At 36.6% G+C, this 22,732-nt stretch overlaps 1 protein-coding gene across 2 annotated transcripts; it reads left to right on the forward strand.

Moving 5' to 3' along the window:
* The first annotated feature begins 15,986 nt into the window (after positions 1–15,986).
* On the forward strand, positions 15,987–20,274 carry LOC109011647 (endoglucanase 11-like). Of its 2 annotated transcripts, XM_018992935.2 has the most exons (5): positions 15,990–16,726; positions 16,805–17,017; positions 17,115–17,315; positions 17,423–17,677; positions 19,512–20,274. In XM_018992935.2, exons 1-5 carry the CDS (start codon positions 16,478–16,480, stop codon positions 20,178–20,180), a joined length of 1,587 nt encoding a protein of 528 aa, XP_018848480.1. In that variant the 5' UTR covers positions 15,990–16,477; the 3' UTR covers positions 20,181–20,274. The 2 variants fall into 2 exon arrangements, with proteins under 2 accessions (XP_018848481.1, XP_018848480.1); XM_018992936.2 differs by lacking the exon at positions 17,423–17,677 and having other exon boundaries at positions 15,987–16,726.
* Positions 20,275–22,732: the final 2,458 nt, after the last annotated feature.

Genomic DNA, 22,732 nt, shown 5'->3' on the forward strand with positions numbered 1-22,732 from the left:
AAAGTTCGGTATGCAGAACAAAACATTTACTTTCAGAATACAGAACTAACATATTTATTTTTAGAATGCCTAAACAAAACTTGTTACAAAACATCAGAGCGAAACTTTCTAAAAAACATTCTTATTCAAAAACCTTTTGGCATATCATAAACTGAGACATCATCTTCATATCATATCAGAGCATTGCATAAGGATAAATACCATATTTAACCCTCGTGGTAGGGTTATAAACCACCATTATACATGTAGCTGAGCCGTATACCATGTTTCACCCTCCGTGGTAGGGTTATAAACCACTATTATATCCGTGACGCCATATACCATATTTCACCCCTGTGGTAGGGATATAAACCACCATTATACCCGTGATTGGACCGTATATCATGTCTCACCCTCATGGTAGGGTTATAAACTATCATTATACCCGTGGTTGGGCCTTAATAGAAATAGAACAAAACATCATCGGAACCAGATCATATTCAGATTCAGAATCAAAAATTCATACTAAGGTTTTCAGATGCCACATCATATCAAAACTGAATACTGAACAGTTTCAGATCATTTCACATGTTTGAAATAAATAGAATCAAAACATCTTCATTTATTCACAGTAAAAACTTTTAGATTCTCATATTCGTTCTTTTTGCATAGTTCAGAAACATAATGTACAAAATTAGCTCATGTCTACACCAATCATGACAGAAAATACTTTCTCTTATATAGAATTTATGTATATGAAGAATAAACATCTGAGATCGTTTTCAGATTTCTTTCCAAAAACAAACATGTTTATTTTCAAAGTCAACCTCATTTCATTTCTTTGGTGCAAAACTAGTGTATGAACAACGCTTACCTGGGCTTCTTAGCTTTTCAGAAATTCTCTGCAACAGAATTGAACAATTGTCAATCGTAACCTATAAAAAATTCATGTAACTTAAATAAATCTCCAATGAACAGATAATCTCATAACACTCCTGAAGTACCAATTTTAATTTCTCAAAAACCTAAAATTTCTCTTAATTCTAAAATACTATCACTTCCTAAATTCCTCAATATCCACATAACTATTAAACTCATAATGTTTCTAAAATTGCATAATAATGTTAATAATAAATACCATTATGCCATAAAATACATTTCTAGTTTAAAGACTCATTAAAACAAAACTGATTAAAGTAGGAGAACAAATATTTCATTTAATAAAAATAGACTAATTAGTTTCTCTTTAAAGAGTTCAAAATAAAAATCTTGCACTACTATGTACTTCTAAAAAATATATTAATAAAATATATTAATACTAATAATATATTTCAAATATTTATTTAATCTGTATTTGAAACAAAGCTCATACAAAGTGAGTTTAATCTATAAAAACTAAAACATGATCAACTTATAATTACTCTGTTGAAAGCATCAGTATACTGACTTAGTACTATAAGTCCATACATCTACGTCCAAATAAAAATATAACCTGCACGTAATATAAAACTCATGATTTCAAACCCAATATACTTAATCTACTCATTAAAATATAAATCCATTAACCTAAACATCCTAAATAATATATCTGGAAACATCATACTAAGGGGCAAAATGGTAATAGTACATCTCATCTATTAGGTTAACCGAGACACAAAAATATCTCATTTTTCAGTAAACTACCACAAAAACAGAGGACCAAGACGTGAGTGCGGTAGCAGCACTTACCCAAGGAAAACTAAGAGGCAACAACATCGTGGGGGAAGGAGGTCATGACGGAGTAGGGTTGCAGTGGAAGGTGGCTATCCCGACAACGATGCACTGAGAGAAAGAGAGCGAGAGAGAGAGAGAGAGAGAGATAGAGAACGGTGAGAGAGAGAGAGAGAAAGAGAGAGCACGGAGGCAGAGCTCGACAGTGGGGGAATTCAGTGTGGGCTTACCTAGGGGTGGTCACGACAGACTTGGGAGTGCGACTGGCATCTTTTGGTTGTTCTCGCTTAAAGCTGAGCAGCTGGGCGGCGGCTTTGGGGTTCACTATGGAGGAAGGTCGGTGCTCTGCTTTTCGGTCTTGCAAAACAAAGGAAGGCTTGTGGGGTTGGCATGTGGAGGAGTTGGGGTTTCCGTGGTGGTCAGGTGAGGGGGGTGGCGTCGATTTTATGTGCAGATGGAGGCTAGGCAGCTTTCACACAGAGGCTAACGGGGTGTTGCCATGCATGGGTTGAGGTCGTGGGTTGATGGGAGCTCGAGAGGGTGCAGTTTACGGTGGAGAGAGCCTACGATGAACATTGGTTGTGTTTGAATGGTTAGGTTTACGGTGCTTTCTAGACAAGAAGGGCTTCGTTACACGGTTTGCATGGGACGAAAAACACTTCTGTGTTTCATGGAAGTGAGACCAATCGAGAAGGGCTTGAGTAGTGACTGGATCGTGGGGTGGTGAGAACTTACGGAGAAAAAGAGAAGCGATAGGGAAAGTTTGGAGGATGACTTGATCATCTGGCAGTGAATCGAACGAGTGGTGTCGTGGGTGAGTGAGAGTCTGAGTATGTGATGGAAAAGAAAATGAAAAGAAAAGCAAACAGCAGAGACGTGGGGAAAAAATGGATTTGAGGTGGTGGGATTTTCGGAAGTGAAGAAACTGGAGGAAAAGTTAAGAAGAAAAAAAAAGAAACAATCTGGCAAGAAAACTACAGTCAGGGAAGTACCAAAACGACATCGTCGTGGGCTTGGCCTCCCTTCTGGTTTGGGCTTAGGCTCTAGGTATTACACAATCAATGATTCCCAGATAAATTCAATCTTGCTCTAAAAAGCCCTTCGAACATCACACAGTAGCCTGAAATCTCACATAGCTTGATGAATCCAACGCATTTTGCAGCAAGCGGAGGAAAAGAATTACTGTTGCATGGCATTTATCCAGCTATTAATCAGTCAACACCAACCTCACCCAATCTGAGTAGAGAGGGTTTCAATTTCTTCATTGTTAATGCAATCCCATCACCAGCTAAGACAAGATCGCACCTCCCATCACTAGGGGAGAATTATATCCTCCAAACTCTGTCAAATACGATGCCTCAGAACGCTTTAGTCTCTCCAAGTGCAGAGACAAAAAAGGCCCCTTACTCTTCACAATGGCAACAGCTTCAGTCAGCAGTGCAAGGGTTTAAAGCTTAGCAGGCCAAACATAGGGCCCATCAACACTCGGCCCTTCAAACTGAGCCTTACTACCCTTTTTCTCATTTTATTTTGCAAGGCCTGTATTTGAGCAACCAAGCCTAGTCAACCCCAAATAAAAATTTGAGTAGTGCAAACATTTCAAATGTGATAGTAAACCCAATACCCAATGCTAAATTCACCACCAGTCCAAATAACCCTTCCATCGTAATAAAGCCCACTCACTCACCCTCATCAAAAGCAGGGAAAATAACAAAGAGGCTGAGCACACCTCCCCCGACTGAAGTCCCTCAGCCTGTAAAGAAAAAGTAGCAAAGAAATTAACCTCTGTGTGAACCAAGTCCTAAGTCATGTGAACCCATCACTGATGACTCTGCTATGGCAATCATGCTTATGGAAATGCAATCTGGTGCTGGGGGAAAACCAAGAAAAATATGGAGCAACCAAAGGTCACCCCGTACCTCAGATCACAATCATCCATGTAGAAAATCCAAAATAGATGAATAGGCAATCTCAAAAATGCCTCCACCAGCTAAATGAAAACAATGGTTCAGAATTGTAGGAGACTCACCAGACCCAAATCAATTAGATCTCTAAGGGCCAATATTAGAAAATATAATCTGGTTATTATCTTTTTGTCGGAAACCATGGTGCTTGCAGAACACACCTTCCCTATTGTGAATAGTTTTGATTTCCATTGTTTTGTAAATTTTTCAGCCTCCGGAAACAAATGAGGTCTTCTGCTTGTATGGCGGTCGGGTGTTGATATTGAACCGGTCAATATAAATATGAATGCCATATCTATTTTGATTTACTTTGATCCTCCATATCACCCATGGCTAATTACTTTTGTTTATGCCCCTACTCAAAGGTAATTTAAAGAAAGTTTTTGGAAACACATGGATTTAATAATCAAGGCTTTTCTGTGACCACGGTGTTGCTCAGGCGATTTTAATGACATACTTAGGCAAACTGAAAAATTCGGTGGGTGCTCATTTGCATCTACTTCAAAAGGAGGACTGAGAAATTTAATGGAGAGTCAAGGATTAATCGACATTGGCTTCACATGCCCATCTTTCACATGGATAAACAACAGACAAGGTAGAGCACTCAACTTGGCCATACTCCTTTACATTTGAAGAATTTTGGATCCATGAATCATTCAATCAAATAATAATCCATGAAGCATGAAACAAGCAATTCAGAAGAACTCTAGCCTACATACCCTATAAAAAGATCAAGGCTACTAAAGACAACACTCTTAAAACACTGGAACAAAGTCCACTTTGGAACAATCCAGGTTAGCATACAAAAAATTGAAAGTGAAATTCTTGAAGTGAAGTGTAGCTCCCCGATCCTACAAAATCAGATACGAGAAAAATAACTTCAATTCAAACTCCATAAGCATCTGAAAAATGAAGAAATCTTATGGTGTAAAAAATCTAAAATCTCATGGCTGACAACCTCGAATCTCAATACCAGATTCTATCATTTATCAACAACAATCAGAAGACAGAGCAATGAGATTGAATCCATTAAATTGGGCCTAGATAATTAGTCGATTGATCAATCTTTTAATTGAATATAATTTTATTAAATGTTTCTGAACTATGTATGCCACCTTAAATCCGACATTCCCTCAACAACTTGAAAATCTCTTCGACAAGCAAATCTTGTAATAGGATAACGAATTTCTTAGTGCACTACCCAGTGAAGAAGAAATTTTTGTGGCACTAAAACAAATAAATCAGAAAGTCCTAGGTCAAGATGGAATGACCGCTCTTTTTTACAGGCACTATCGAAATATTATCAAGAGTGAAATTATCAAGGCAGTGCAAAATTTCTTTCAAAGTGAAAAATTACTGAAACGAATGAACCGCACAAGTATTTTGCTTATCCCAAAAACTTTCAATCCTAGCTCACCTTATCATTATCACTCAATCATCCTAGCAAATGTCATCTACAAAATCATCACAAAACTTTTGGCAAATCTCTTTAAAACCACCATTCTTGGCATCATTTCCCCTCTCCAAATGGCTTTTGTACCTAGTTGAAATATAAAAAAAAATATGATGATTGCCCATGAGACTAATGACAATAAATTATGACATGGAAAAGGCTTTTGATTATATAGAGTGGAATTTTTTGTTCAAAGTGATGGAAGTTTTGGGTTTTAGTGCCACATGGATAAATTTGTTAAGAGAATGTGTAACGATAACATCTTTCTCCATCCTCTTCAATAGATCCCCAAGAGATGTTTTTAAAGCATAGAGGGGATTAAGATAAGGTGACCCCGTCTCACCTTTTTTATTCATTTTATGCACGGAAGTACTCTCCAAACCAATAGCCAGATCAGAAGCTCAAGGACAGCTTGAGGGTATCCAGCTGAGTAGAAACTATCCTTCAATCTCCCACATCTTATTCGTGGACAATCTAATCATCTTTAGGACAATAAATGAACAAAGTGCCCAAGTCATATTCGAGAACCTAGGGAAGTACCAAGAATGGTCAGGACAAAAAATAAACCTCAATAAGTCATCAGTTTTTCTCACCAGGAACACTAATTCAACGATCAAAGCCTTGATTACTCAGATACTGCCATATAAGCCATCTTTGTCCATAATGAAGTACTTAGGCCTCCTAACTTTTTTTGATAGAGCCAAAAAAGGAAGCTACAAAGTTTTATTGGAAAAAATCAACTAAAATTAAAAAGTTGGAAGTCAAAATTACTCTCATGAGCAGGATGGATAATGTTAATCAAATCAGTTGCAAGCACAATTTCTACATATCATATGCAATCTTTTATGCTGCCAAAATCAGTGTGCAAGTTGTTGAATACTAGCTTCAAAGACTTCTACTAGGGTTTCTCTAAAGCATAGAATTACAATCTATCTTTGAAGTCATGAAAATCTTTTTGTCAACTAGAAAACGTAAGTGGGCTTGGCCTTAGGTTAATGGGAAACACGAACCTAGCAATGCCAACAAAAAGGGAATGCGAATTGAGCCAAGAAAATGCTAGGTTATGGCATGAGATTTTATTAAAAAAAAATGAGAAATGAAAAACATCAGCCTACATCCTCAACACACCGTGTTGAGTTGAAGAAAAAAAAAAAAAAATCTGAAGGGTGTGCTGCGGCTTCCGGCTGATGCCCAGCATTACCCAAAAAAAATATATATCTCAATTTAATAGAGTTTTTGAAGGCAACTCCAAAGTCATCAGATTCATGGTTATGGAAGAGCATCCTAAAGAGAAGGGAATTAATTTCAAAAGGCAAATGCTATCAAATGTTCAACGGTTTATTAGTGAATGTATGGTCGGAGTCTTGGATCCCAATTATAGAAAATTTTAAGCCTAGGCCTATCCAACAAATGAATGAGGTACATTTGCTTTTGAAAGTTCCAGACATCATCACTCATAATCCTCGCTCCTAGAACATTGAGAAAATGCAAACTCTGTTTGAAGAAGATAGCATTGAATAAATCCAAGAAATTTCTATTCCTCAAAATAGTCAAAGGAACCCCATTATCTGAAATCCAAAGCATAATAGGAAATTCTCTGTCGAAAAGATATTGTCCACAATCAATCAACTTTCTTGCGTAGGAAAGCCACAATCCAACTAGAAAATACATACCAAGCTTATAAAAAATCATGGAAACAAAGGCAAAAAGCCATCAAAGCCTAAGTTGGGCACATTCGCCGTTGAATCAGTGGAGCTTCTCATTTGATGCAGCAGTAAGAGATTCTTTCATTACATCTTCGTCAATATACAGGGACTCTGAAGGAAATCATTTGGAGGTATGGACCAAGAAAATCTCATCAACAAATCCAACCTTTGCAGAAGCTTCAACAGCTCTTTTGGCCACACAAATGGCAAAACAACTTCAGAAAAGACCAACTGTCCTGGAGGGCGACGCTCAAAAGATGCTGTAAAAAACTGAAGCCCCTTCACCAATATGGCAACTAACTCCAATCAAAGATGAAATTCATCAAAATCTTCACCCCCAAGAAGTCTGGATAGTAATCAAAATTCATTGATCTCAAAATTGGTGTGCGCACTCTGTGGCGCAATGGGCAGTGACTAATTTAATTTTTGGTCGTATACCCCCTGATACCATTCTTAGAAGTATCTTATATATTGATGATAAATATAATTCTCATAACAACTCATCACCTAAATTACATAACAAAGTCAAGAACCCAATAACTGTTATTCTTGCATCAATTCCGGAAGATAGTGTACAGCCCAACTCCCATGATTGAAGCTTCTATGAATGACGAGTATATTATACCAGCAGCTGGCACCTTCCTTGCATGATTTGTACAACTGTCCATATATAGCTACGTGATCCCTATAGTATATATACTGCAGCTTTGTAATGATTTGGTGTGTGGAAAAATAATCCATCAATTTATATCTTTGATAGTATTAAGAGCCATCTGAAAACAGTCATTTTTTGCTCTCTCTCCTTTTTTTTTTTTTTTTTCAACCATGGCTTCTTCCTCATCCACGACAGCAAACTCTCAAACCTCTGGTTTCCCTTGGTATTCCACCCAACAATGTTGCTCACCTCATCACTATCAAACTAAACCGAGAGAATTACCTTCTTTGGAAAGCTCAGTTTGTCCCTTATCTCAAAGGCCAACGTTTGTATGGCTTTGTTGATGGCTCGATTACATCTCCACCACCAATGATCTGTACTACTTCCATTAATACTAGTCTTCCAGTGCTCTCTCCGAACCCTGATTATCTTCTCTGGCAACAACAAGATCACTTGTTGCTCTTTGCCATTATTTCTTTATTATCTGAAGGCATTCTTGCTCACATTATTGGCCTCCACACTTCAAGAAAGGTCTGGCAGGCATTGGAGAGTATGTTCTCTCTTCAATCACAAGCAAGGATCACCACCTTTCGTCTCAATCTAGCCTCCTTAAAAAAGGCAGTAGTTCCATTGTTAAATATTACCAAAAAATGAAGTCGTATGGAGACACTCTTGCAGCAATTGGGCAACCTCTTACTGGCTGTGAATTAGTCAGTTACATTTTGGCTGGCCTTAGGTCTGAATATGACCCACTCATCACTTCACTCACCACTCGATTGGATCCTATGAACCTTCAGGAGATTTATGGCCACTTACTCAATTATGATTTTCGTCTTGAGCAGTAACATGATTTCCTGTCAAATGCCACTGTCAATACTGCTTCTCGCAACTCATCAAACCGTGGCCCCTCTCGTGGATCATCTGGCTCACAACATTTTGGCAACAATAATCGTGCCAACCCTCGGTAGCATTCACATTCAAGAGGTCGAGGATGTGGATGTGGACGTGGATGTGGCCATTCCAACTTCAATGGTCTGCACCCAGTTTGTCAACTGTGCAACAAACCGAGCCACATTGCATTGAAGTTTTATCACAGTTATGACTCGTCTTATCAAATAGATCAACCATATAATTTTCAAGCCCATGTGTCCACTACTATGAACCAAGCTGATCCTAGTTGGTACCTAGATACGACTGCAACACATCATCTTACACCAGATTTCAACAATCTGAATCTTCAAGCTGAAGAATATCATGGACCAAACCAAATTCATGTGGGTAATGGTGCATGTTTGCCTATTCAACATATTGGTTCTTCTCGTGTTTTATCTCATTCCAAATCACTCATGTTACATCAGCTCATAGTAAATTCACTCAAGATAACAATGTTTTTCTTGAATTTCATCCCCACATGTTTTGTGTGAAGGATCTCAAGTCGGGGAAGCTCCTCCTCTGCGAGCAAACTAAAGATGGGCTCTACACTTTCTCCTCCTTATCTTCCATTCCATCTGTCAAAACTGCATTTGTAGGAGAACAATCATTGCTCAATACCTGGCATTGTAGACTTGGTCACCCATCACTTCGTCTCGTCAAATGTATTTTATTTTCCAATAAACTTCCTGTCAATGAGAATAAATATTTTCCTGTTTATAACTCTTGCCAACAGCCAAAAAGTCATAATTTACCTTTTTATCTATCTCCATCTTCTTCTCAACACCTTTTGGACTTAATATTTTCAGATGTTTGGGGACCCTAACCAGTGCCTTTTGTTGAAGGGTATAGGTACTATGTAATATTTTTGGATGATTACAGTAAATTTACATGGTTCTACCCTTTAATTCACAAATATGATGTTGAAACCATTTTTCATCATTTTCAATCTCTTTTTGAACGTCAATTTGGCTCCAAATTTGAATCTATTCAAACCGACTGGGGAGGGAAATATAGGCATCTAAATATTTTTTTCAATCTGGGGTACTATACATCATTTAATTTGTTCACAAACTCATGAACAAAATGACTCTGCGGAATGTAAACACATACACCTAGTTGAAACTGGTCTCTCTCTCATGGCTCATGCGTCTAGTCCAAAAAAATATTAGTTTCATGCCTTTCAAACATCTTGTTTTCTCATAAATCAGATTTTGTCCCCTATGATCCACAATACATAACCTTTTGAATGTCTCTTTCATAAAAAGCCTAATTACTCATTTCTCAAAACTTTTGGATCAGCTTGTTGGCCTTACCTTAGGCCTTGTAACTTTCACAAAATGGACTATTGGTCCAAAATGTGTGTTTTTCTAGGCTATAGCCCATCCCACAAAGGGTACAAGTTCTTAGATCCTTAATCGGGCCGCCTATACTGTTGGAGTGTATGTGGAGACTAGTTTTGAAGCTGAAAAAAGTGTTTGATGAATGTGTGCTCGACGGTGCGCTCGAGCGAAATTCGCTCGACATGCGCTCGACACTAGACTCGAGCGAAGCACAAGTCTGAGAGTTCACTCGAGTCTCTCGCGATAGTGAGCTCGAGCAAGACACAAACCCTAGTGTTCGCTTGACCCCCACTCGACACCCCACTTGAGCCAATGTTGATTTGGTCGTTCGCTCGAGCGCATGTGATTGATTGTGATTGCTTTTACTTTATTTGTCATCATTGGTGTGTGTGTGCTTTGCACAACATTTCACAACATGTACATTTCTCGCAACGTTCAATTTGATGAAAATAGGTTTCCTTTTCACAACTCACCAAGTGGTACACTTAATCTCTTACCCACGGGCCCATCTATCCATGCCCATTTACCTTTGTCTTTGCAGGTGTCCCCTATACATGAGAACTCACCAACTTCTCAACATCAACCCAACTGTATCGTAACACGGTTGGTGCATTTCATTATATTTTATTAATTCATCCTGACTTATCCTTTTTGTCAATAGGGTATGTCAATACATGCATCACCCTACCACAAATCATTGGATTGCAGTAAAAAGAATTCTTCGGTACCTCAAAGCCACCTTTCAGCATGGACTTCTCATCAAGCCTAGTTCTTCCACCATATTGCATGCCTTTTCCGATTCAGACTGGGCTGGATGTCCAAATGACCGTCATTCCACCAGCAATTATCTCATCTTCTATGGTGACAATCGCATTTCTTGGAGTTCTCGTAAACAACACACGATAGCCCACTCAAGCACTGAAGTGGAATATGGTGCTCTTGCAAATCCTACTGTAGAAATCATTTGGATTCAAGGTCTACACACGAAACTTGGTGTGTAATTTCCTCAGCCACCAATCTTGTGGTGTGACAACAATAGGAGCTACATATCTTACTGTCAATCCTGTTTTCAATTCATGAGCTAAGCACGTAGCAATTGATTTTCATTTTGTTCATGAATGAGTCAATAGAGGACGATTGCAATTTAGGTTCATATCTGGAAAGGACCAACCTGCTGACATTCTTACAAAACCATTGGTGGTTGCTAAATTCAATCCACTTCGGAACAAGCTCATGATCCGTGCTCCGCCCATTTACTTGAGGGGACATGATAGAGATAATTCCTGTAACAACTCATCACCTAAATTACATGACAAAGTCAAGAACCCAATACCTGCTACTCTTGCATAAACTCTCGAAGATAGTGTACAACCCAACTCTTGTGATTGAAGCTTCCATGCATGGCAAGTATATTATACCAACAGCTGGCACCTTCCTTACATGATTTGTATAACTATCCATATGTAGCTACGTGACCCCTATTGTATATATACTGTAGCTTTGTAATGTTTTGGTGTGGACAAATATTCAATCAATTTATAGCTTTTAATTGGCAATGGCAAAGATCCTCTCTGAGCTTTATGTATATTTAAAGTAGTTATAATTTTAATAGAATGCATGCTTGTGGAGGAAAATAAAAAGTATTCTAAGATTTTTAAATTAATAAGAAAAAAACATTTGAATTATATGCTAACTATTTTATCTCTCTCCAATAATTTAAATCTTATCACACCTAAAATCATTAAAAACAGCTTTCCCTTGCACAGTTAGCTAGTCATGATAGGTTTTCATGAAACATATGATTCGATTATTTAACGTCATGTGGATTTATTATCTTTTATATATAGTAGCAGTACTATGTGTAACATCATAAATCATTGATAAAGCACAGCAAAGATCCTTTCGAATTTTTGTATGAAACGTTTTAAATAAGAGATAAATACGTGAAGTAAGCTTTTATTAAACATTTAATATTATCTAATTAAACAATTCACACGAAAAATAATAAATATTGAATAATGATATATAATTATAAATATCTAAGTAAGTCAAAATGTACAAGCCTCGCGATGAAATTTTATATAAATAAAAAGATGACTACCATGATTTTTTTTGTGGGACCCACTATTTTATAAAAAAGTTGCATAAGACTTATACATTTGAGATTTATCCTTAGTATTATTCATAAATATTATACGTTTGATTTTATGTTTTTATCTTTCTCTCACTTACTTAAGAATATTGTGATCCCTTATAGATTATGTTAAGTTAGACTAGACCCTTTCATAATTATTTAATATAGCTTTCACCAATACCCCCTTGTATTAAAATAAATATTTAGATAAGAAAAATTATATACACCATACTACCATCTCATTTTCATCTCATTTAGTAAGATGTGACACGTTTATTACCATTAAATGATCATTTATTGCATACTTCTTTATCATCTAATAGTGATGAATGTATTACATATTACTTAGTATGATCAAAATAGAATAAGAGTGTGATGTATAACATTACTAATTTAGATAATAACATAGAGCAAATTATCTCTTATCTTAATTTAAGAGACGAGAATCACTACAGACACAAATAGATTATATAAAATAAACCAATAAATTGATGTGATTTCATAAAATCTGTTAGATCTATTTTATAATAAAAGTAACTTTAAAATCTGATGTACTACATCAAAATACATCAATTTGTGAGTTTATTTATGTATAATCCTCTAAAGTATTCTTAAGAGATATCTATTTTAAAAAATAATAATAATATTTAAAATAACAACCTTATTAATTTATGGATAACTACAGACAAAATAAATTTGTCTATAATCCATTCCTTGGGTCCGACACTTGTCACTGATTATCCTAAAAGAAAGATTTTGTAGTCGGAAGAAGTTAAACAAGCTATGAAAATTGTCTACACGTGTATAACTAGTATCAAATCATATAGGTCGGTCCAAGAGGAAATTTAAATGGAAATTAACATAATCTATATACATTAGTCTTTTTTTTTTTTAATAAACTATATACATTAGTCTTGAACTTTAGATGGAGAGTTCTACATTAATAATTAATATGTATAATCTTCTAAAGTTCAAATTTAAAATTCATATCATACAACTTTTTGAATAATTTTTCCCGGGAATATAGATGTCGGTGAGGGTACCACTACCACAGCATGGTCCACTCTTACTCGGACTTCTGGTTGACTGCCCCAACCGGTTTCGCTTTTTAGAGCAAGTCACCGCAAAAGGAGGACCCATACACAGTGAGTGAAGACTCAAGACCGTCTGGCTAAATTCCTCACACGTGGCCGTTACACCGACAATATTAGTTATCTACTAAATCTATTTTGATAGATAAATATTTGGGAGATTTAAAAAAAAAAAATACAAATTGATGTAGCTTGTAGTTTGATTTAATATATTAGATTATAAAGAAAAATTCTATATGGAAGTCTTAAACCATAACTTTCACCTAATCAATATTTGATTGGTCATTTTTATTATTCTATCTTAATGTTTAAATATGTGTGTATTTAAATAAAATGATAAAAATGAAAAATCACATTGTAAGGAGATTTCCTCCCTCAAACTTAGCAGGCCCGAGAATATCAACTAAGGGAACTAAAACAGAAGACCCAATCCAGAACGAATAAAGTCTCCAACCCGGCCCATGGATATCCTCTGAATGCAACTCGTATGAGGGAGCATGCTGTAGGGGATGTGACTCATTGATCTGGAAACTCTCGAGTAGTGTCCAGCTCTCGAGTGCTTGCCCGAGTAGTAGGTGTAATGTACGGAGAACCTTCGATCCTCTGACAGGAGGAGCATCAACGAACCACTAAGGATACTAGCCGAGAGAGGCAAATCGGAAAACCACGCTGCATTAATGATCACACTACCCGAGTTACACGTCATATTAATGACGTCATCGTAGAGCTATGCCATATTAAAAACTCTGATAAAGGGAACAATATGAAGGATATGAACTCCATAGGGGTAGATACGATTTGTCTCCCTAGACTTATGGTATAAATAGAAAGTCTCAGGTGAGAGAAAAACTTTCTGATTCCTAAACTCTTTTACTTATTTATAAATTTTCAAGAGAATTTACTAATTTTGGTATTGGAGACTCCATAGTCCTAAGACCGCCCTTTCCTAGTTGTCTTCCCCTATATCTTTTGTAGGCCTATTTTTAAAGACTTAGGTTGTCGGAACCTGGCCTAAAGACATGCGAAACACGGTGTTAACACACATGTTAGTTAGGTGAAGGTGTGTAATTTAAGATTTCATTATAACATTTCTTGATTATAAAATACCTTTTATTGTATAGTAAATCTAACATATCAAAATGACATCAAAGCTTAAACTTACTTTTATAAGATTTTTATGTAGAACTAGCACTTCAGAATTTGAAATATTGGTTGGTGTAATATGATTAAGTTTATTTATATTTGATTAGCTTGTATAGAAAGTCGCATGAAATGTATTATTTCAAAATTCAAATTAAGAATGGTCAATTGTTCGAATGTTGTATATTATAAAAATTGAATTTTGATAGAGTTGGTTCAATTAATTTGTGAAGTATAAATGATAATCTTCATAAGCATATTAATTAATTATGAGTAATACGTACGATGCTGAGCTGCGCACACACTTTAGACAACGGCCTTATGCTTTTGAAATTTTCCATGTAAACATTATGCCATAATTGCGTTCTTTTTACCAAATCGAGAGAATGATTATGATATAATACAAAGAACATCACTCTTTAATCAATAATTATCATTAGCGCTTTTGTTCTTTAATCATATCGGGTCGACCAATTCTTATTTTTTCGTCCAAAAATTCTATTCATCATTTCTATACACCGCATATTATATTTATTTTTATTTTATTTTATTTTATTAAATATATAGTATATAAATAATGAGTAGAATTATAAAATTTAAAAAAATTAAAAAAATTAAAAATAAATATAATATATAGTGTGCGAAAATGATTAATAATAAAACCTTTTTTCGATTACAACACTGATCTTTAGTTTTTTTTTTTTTTTCATCAACATATTACCATATCAAAGGAAGAGACCTTAATTAGTTTGATCAATAACATTGTTTTTTTTTTTTTGTTAAATTCTTAAGCTGGTAGAAAATTATAAAATTAATTATTTAACTCACGGAATATTTTCTTTGATACCACATCAAATAAATTAGTTATCCCAGAAGATTTAACTTGATCGGAAAAGATAAAATTTAATATTTAATTAATTTCCAAGACTTTAGTATTAATTTAAAGAGTATTGTTACTGGGTCATTTGAAACTTATCGTGCAGATGCTCTTCTTGATGTGGCACCATCACGTGGTGTCACGTAATTTATTAAAAAAATATATATTCAAACCAAAACAGCCCACGGAAATACAAAAAGAGTAATATGAAAATTCTAAGTTCTCTCAACCCATTTTATGTTTGTGTTTTTAATTTTTAATAAATCAGGTGACATCACACGATGGTGTCATATCAATTAAGGTAATCTTAGAGGTAAGTTTATATGACCAAATATTATTATTCTAATTTAAAATACAAAACCAACTACTGCACCAATTTCAAACTACTAATTACTACACTAATCAGTCTATTGAAATTGTCACAACTAGTGTTCTTACAATTAAATAATCTATTAATATAAGAATCTAATATGATGGGTTCCTTATTCAGATATTATTAGATCCGAAGCCACAATAGATTAAAATGGTTGCAGTTTCACCAAACACAAACTTGTCATGCATTTGCTCTAACAAATCCTTTCTCATCCATATCCGCCGCTCAAATGATTTTCTCTTCTGATTTCCTGCTCAGAACGAGGCCTGTCAACATAGTTTCTTGAACACAGACGTACGTCTTGGATGTTGAAATCTTAACCAAAACTCCCCAACTTAAACCTCAATCAAATCGGTGCATGAAGACACTAATGATCTGTTTACGGGACACAGATTATAGAAACTCTGCCATATAGCATTAATGGAGACAACTTGGCAGGTCCTCTTCCAATACCCAAAAATTAGTTAGAGAAGCTTCTATGATATAAACTATGTCCCGGCCTGCTGCATCACCTAATTTTTGACAGTAACAAATAATGACCATTATTTTACACCATTAATATCTAATCCTCAGATCCAAGGTACCTTTATATGAAAGACTCATGGGCATTTGGGCCACTGCTTTCGTTTACATGTATTCATTAGTTTGTGGATCTGAATGCTCTTGATCTCATTTAGGTAACCTTTTTTGAAAATCGCGGGCATTTGAGCCACTGTTTAGTTTACATCGGTCAGTTTTTGGGATAAATGGTTGGAGTTGAAACCAAATGGCTTTTTATTTATAGCCAAGTGCTGCGCCCAGTTCAAAATTTTGTGTGATGAATTAGGGAATTTTATTTGATTTGCCAATGCTAAATTCCAGAAAGCGATGCCACAGTTCAAGCTGTTTTTCCATATTTAGCACAGAAAAAACGTATAGGAACCGTGGTCTGTTGCAGAAATCACGCTTGTGTAAGACAAAAAAGGTGAGGGAGAGCTCCACATTCTCATGTGAAAGTCACATGCATCAGAGACATCTTGGACAAAGCCAAGGCTTTTGCAAGTAAATACATAGCAGTGAGAAAGAGCACACTTTTCCCTATTCCCTTCACTCCTAAAAAGCTCTTTAGGAGGGAAGGGGACAATGGAGGAAGGGATTAAGAAAGAGCAACACCATTGTACTGAAGCTCCAAAAATTCTCAGATTTGCACATAGCTGGTGCCTTCTACTCTCCCTTTTTGCCATTTCAGCCGGTGCTCGAGCTTTCGATTATGCAGATGCTCTCAGAAAGAGTCTGCTCTACTTCGAATCTCAACGCTCCGGCCGGCTACCGTACAACCAAAGGGTCACTTGGCGTGATCATTCTGGACTCACTGATGGCCTGGAACAAGGAGTAAGTCCAAATTCTCAAACCCCCATCTGCCCACCATTGTTGCATACTATTTCTTGATAAGTGTTCTGTGCTTTTGAGGTGGACTTGGTGGGTGGATATTACGATGCCGGTGACCACGTAAAGTTTGGGCTGCCAATGGCATTCACCGTGACAATGCTCTCGTGGGGAGTCATAGAATTCCGTAAACAAATTGCAGTTGCCGGAGAATTGGAGCATGCCATGGAAGCCATTAAGTGGGGCACAGATTACTTCATAAAAGCCCACACTAGTCCAAATGTATTATGGGCAGAGGTACAGATTTGGTCTCATCCCAAATAATTGTACTATCTCCAGAATGCATGATTTGAGTTATAAGTTGGTTCAAATTCAAACCATATCTCACATGCAGGTGGGCGATGGCGACACCGACCACTATTGCTGGCAGCGGCCGGAGGACATGACGACCTCGCGGCAAGCCTACAAGATCGACGAGAACAATCCTGGGTCGGATCTAGCCGGAGAGACGGCCGCAGCCATGGCAGCTGCATCAATAGTGTTCAAGAGAACAAATCCACATTACTCACACCTACTCCTTCACCATGCCCATCAGGTACATTAAAATCTAATCTGTTTGTTCTAACCCACGAAACAGATACTGTTTTTTAAGGGTTTAGTAGAGGGACTATGCGAAATTATTATATGTTTTGTGTTTGGTAGTTGTTTGTGTTTGGAGACAAGTATAGAGGAAAGTACGATGTGAGCGTGGGTGTAGTGAAGAACTACTATGCGTCGGTGAGTGGGTTCAAGGATGAGTTGTTGTGGGCAGCTTTGTGGCTGTACAAAGCCACCGACAATGCAGAGTATTTGAAATACGTTGTTGACAAAGCTGATACCTTTGGCGGTATTGGATGGGCCATTACAGAGTTCAGCTGGGATGTTAAATATGCTGGCCTCCAAGTTATTGCATCAAAGGTAAATTACCCAACTCTTCCTCCTCCGAATCAAATGGGTCTTCTTTTTTTAAAATAAAATAAAAAAATCTAATAACGAACATAAGTCTTACTTGTTTTATAAACATGATATGTCTCGTTGCAAAACAGAAATGAAATGGAATAGAACTGGGTGTCTCTGCTTTTGGGGATTTTGCTTTTCCCTATATTCAAAATGGAATAATGATATTATATTATACCTTTAACGCCTCGTTTAGTTACTATGAAATAAGATGTTTTGTTAAAAATAAAATAAAATATTTTTATAAAATATATTTTTTTAATTTTTAAAAAATTTGAATTATTTATTATATTTTAAATAAAAATTTAAAAAAATTATAATAATTATATAAAATAAATGGATTAAATCAGAATCAAATGTTGTGATTCCAGCATTTTTCATGGCTTTATAGAGGTCGTAGATGAAGTAAGCCCTAATTAAGGTCCCATCAATAGGGGAAAACTTCGAAGGAAAAAGGAAAAGAGGCTGTCTAGTCTGGAGCATAAAATGATAAAAGAGGATGTGAAGGTCATTTTTTGCATTGCAGTACTTTTGTGTACGTGGCTCCCCAGTCCAATCAGTGCTATTTCATACAAAATAAAGATTATTCATTTTTTTTATATATTTTATTCATGTAATTGATTAAAATATTTATTTTATATTAACTATTGACGCAATTAATTATATTAATAAAATATATAAGACAAAGTGACTTCAATAAAATTTTTAAAAAATAAATACTTGTAAAACCTACAAATGTGCACCAAACAAGATAGTCTGCTGTATAATGGTATCATACAAATGGAGGACAAGGGCTTCATCCTATGTTTACATCAGGACCACCCATTTTAAATCAATCTTGTAGATCGTAACGATAATTCAATGTGTTTGAAAAGATGTTATTGCTTTGTCTGAGCTTCCAATTTGGGGCCTGACATTTCGGAATGGCCCACTTTCTAAAACCTAGTGAGTGGATGCAATTCTTTCATTTATGGATGTTAGTGGTATGTTAGATGAGGCACGTCTTCACATGTTTGTTTATGAGTGTAGACCCACACATGTTGGGATATGTCATTGGAGTTGGAGTGAACTTCCCTTCCCCGAAACCCGGTTGATGAACAATGTATGTCATTGGAGTTTGATTGTTATGGTACCTAAGAGTGATTAGTGCGTAGCCATAAACTGTACTTGAAACAGTGGGAACTGTGACACATGGTGCACATTCAATGCACCATATCAATATCACTCTTGATTAAGGTTGTGTAGATATTGATTTGAGTTGAGTTGAGTTGAATTTTTTATAAATAATAATGAATTAAGATAGTAAAGTGAGTTTTGTGGGATCCACTTAAAATAAATTTAAATGTATTTAGATGTTAAGATAATTTAGATGTATTTATGAGAAGTTGATAAAGGTTGTGAATCTCACGTATAGAGAAGTGTTGAATTGAAAAAAGTTGTGGATTCCACGTGTAAGGATGTTTTGAGTTGAGATGAGTTTAATAATTTGAGAGTTGAATATTTGAATGTTAGACTTAACTTAAAATTAGATTGAATTGAATTGAACTCAGATGTGTTTAACAACTAAACGGAGCCTAAGAGTAATGTTATCCTTATCCTTAAGTAATCATTCTCAATCATACTATATGATATATTTTAAATAATTCTACATGTCAAATGTTTAGATGAAAAGTTACTTTAAAATTTGACACATCAGTAGTTAGTGATACTAAAATGACCAAATTCAAGATGAAGTGCAACATTCTTCGAGTTAATTTAGTTGAAAATGAAGTATTTTATCTTTTTAACTTTGCAGTTGCTCATGGAAGAAAAGCACAAGGAGCATTCTCACATACTCGAACAATACCGATCAAAGGCCGAATACTACATCTGCGCTTGCCTTGGCCTCAACGAGAACAACGGCAGCAATGTGGAACGCACACCAGGGGGGCTCTTATACATCCGCCAATGGAACAACATGCAATACGTTTCAACAGCAGCTTTCCTTCTCAGCGTATACTCTGACTACCTCCAAAACTCAAACCAAAATCTCAAATGCCATGGAAAAATGGTAGGCCATGAAGAAATCCTCAATTTTGCAAAGTCACAGATTGATTATATCTTGGGCTCTAACCCAATGAGCATGAGCTATTTGGTTGGGTATGGCTCGAATTACCCCACAAGAGTGCACCACAGGGGTGCCTCAATTGTGTCCTACAGAGAGCACAAGGGTTTTATTGGGTGCACCCAAGGGTATGATCATTGGTTCAGCAGGCAGGAGCCTAACTCCAATGTTCTGGTTGGGGCATTGGTGGGAGGACCAGATTCCCAAGATGACTTTGTCGACCAAAGGCACAATTATATGCAGACCGAGGCCTGCACATATAATACAGCACCATTGGTTGGAGTTTTGGCTAAGTTGTTGCATTTGGAGGACCTAAGTTTTGATCAAAATCATAGCTCGCCTTTGGTTGCTTCTTACTAAATTTCATGTCGAATGAAAATTAGTGTTCGATTTTAAACCTTCCTTTTCTTTCTTTCTTTATATATACATATTTATCTATGTATATATGTTTTTGTTCCTTGGCTATATATATATATATATATATATATATATATATATATATATATATATGGCTGAAGTAAGGAGTGACAAACTCATGTTTACTTCATTGTTTTGTAATACTTTTTGGATACGGTAATACAAGATTATAAAAGATCATTACTGTCTCTGTTTTTGTTTTTTTTTTTTCTCAATTTCTTTTCCAAGTTAAGAAAAATGAACCGTGATGATTCTTTCTTATTTCTTCAGGTTCTTTGTTTGCTTTTCTCATCATGATTCTCTGCTTTTACTTCCCTAAATGAGAAATTGTGCGTCTCTCTCACTCGAAAAATATGAAAAAATTACAAGGAATTGCAAGCCTTTTAGGCCGCGTTTAAGTGTAGAGATGATCTTAGATGATTTAAGTTAATTAGTTAATAGTAGTATTTTATGAATCTTATTGAGATGTGTTTGAATGTATGAAATAAGTTGAGATATGTATTTAAATGTATGAAATAGATTGAGATATGTTTTAACTTTTTATAAAAAGTTGAGAAAATAATAGATCATATCAATGATTGGTTTGAAATAGGTTGAGTAGGGTTTGACACCCAAAGATAACCTAAGATGATAGGAATTGGGCTCATCTCTAATGGTTGATGCGATTATTTGAAAAGAAACAAAGAGGTCCTCTCTAGGTCTCTGACCCAAGTAGAGGTTTTTCTCTCTTGGCTCTGTTCAGGTGGCCTGAACCCTTATTTTCTATATTGTTGGATCTCGATTCTCGCAATGGAGAAGAATCTGGAGGAACTATATAAACGATTAGCCCTTACGGATCTAGAACAATAGGAGATTCAAGTGGAGTGGAGACTCATAAGCTGGAAGATGCGTTCAGGGGTGGAGGTTTATGCTTCATTACACAAGTATTAACAGCGCGACATTACAATAGAGAAGCTTTTAAACAAATGATGAAGAGGATTAGGAGGCCGATGAAGAATATTAGATTTCGGGATTTGACAGCCACGTTGACTCTCGTTGAATTTGGTGATATCAAAGACAAGGAGCAAGTAGTCCGTGATGGTCCTTGGTATTTTGACAAACACTTGGTGCTGTTGAAAGAGGTGGAAGCACTTCAACCTGTCCACCAGATACGACTTACAGAGGCCCTGTTTTGGGCTAGCTTACCTGGGTTACCTCTTGGAGCAAGGAATGAGTATATGGGTGAGCTGATAGGAAGTAGGATTGGGGAGGTCGTGGAAGTGGACCTAGTGGCAGGGGAAATGGTATGGGGAGAATTTATGCGGGTAAGAGTAAATGTGGATATAACAAAGCCCCTACTCAGGGGGAAGATGATAAATTTTGGTTTGGGGACTATAGAATGGATTAGATTCTCATATGAGCAGCTTCCAAATTTTTGCTATTATTGTGGTTGGTTGTGCCATGGGCATAAGGAATGTGAGTTGGGGAGGTCTGCTCAGGGCAGAGATGAGAAATACGAGTTCCCCTATGGCATATGGATGAGAGCATATGGCTATGGAATTGGAGGTGGGGAACGTCGACGAAAAGCTTTTGCCAATAGGGAGGCAGCGCCGGTGGCTACTCCGAGGACTGTTTCAAATGAGGATAAAGATGGTGGTACGACAGATATGCCGGTACGATCAACGCAAAAGGAAGGAGATGCTGACATGGAGGGTTCCAAAACCGTGGAAAAGATTCTTGCAAAAGGTGGGGGGACCAATGGAATGCAGACTGATGAGGTGGTTACGGAAGGCATGGAACGTGGGCACAAAAGGACAGAAGAAGTGGTGGTATGGAATTTAGGCAAACAGGTGAGGGATTGATGCAGAGAGATGAGTTGTCGTTGCTAAAAAATAAACGGGCTATAGATATGGGGAAGAGCCCAAGGACTGAGGTGAAGGGCCCAGTAACACAAAGTATGCAAAAGCCCAATGAAAAGTAAGCCCGAAAGTGGAAACGTCTGTCCCGTTTTAGCAACCCAGGTTTGACCCATAATGCTGTTTTGATCCAGAAAGTTATTGTTAGAAAAAGAAAAGAACTTGGCGAGATAGAAGGAGAAGAGAAAAGAGCGGCGAAGAAGAACCAGGCACAAGGGAGGGTGGATGAAGATTGAAGGGTGGAGACAGAGAAAATATCGACGGTGCCTAACATTCAGCCCCGCCAGGAGCCATGAAACTCCTCAGATGGAATGCCCGAGGGCTTGGGAACCCACATGGCATTCGATCTCTTCGAGAACTAGTCACAAAGGAAGGGCCAAATGTAGTTTTCTTACAAGAAACAAGATTGAAAGCTTGTGCTATGGAGAAATGTAAGTTTAAACTTGGTTTTATTAATTGCTTGGCAGTTGACTATGATGGGAAAAGTGGTGGAATTGTTCTGTTGTGGAAAAAAGATGTTAAGCTTACCATTTTGAGTTACTTTAGGAATCATATTGATGCATGTATCAAAATTGAGGGGTCTCGTGGAAATGGTGAGGA

Source organism: Juglans regia, chromosome 10 (genome assembly GCF_001411555.2).
Source record: "Juglans regia cultivar Chandler chromosome 10, Walnut 2.0, whole genome shotgun sequence".
NCBI lineage: Eukaryota > Viridiplantae > Streptophyta > Magnoliopsida > Fagales > Juglandaceae > Juglans > Juglans regia.

What these genes read in the sequence shown, in the direction of transcription:
- LOC109011647 (XM_018992935.2), top strand. Translation starts at nt 16,478, where the DNA reads ATGGAGGAAGGGATTAAGAAAGAGCAACACCATTGTACTGAAGCTCCA. An exon ending in CAAATGTATTATGGGCAGAG is followed by an intron (nt 17,018 to 17,114) that starts GTACAGATTTGG and finishes TCTCACATGCAG; the next exon opens with GTGGGCGATGGCGACACCGA. An exon ending in TCCTTCACCATGCCCATCAG is followed by an intron (nt 17,316 to 17,422) that starts GTACATTAAAAT and finishes TGTGTTTGGTAG; the next exon opens with TTGTTTGTGTTTGGAGACAA.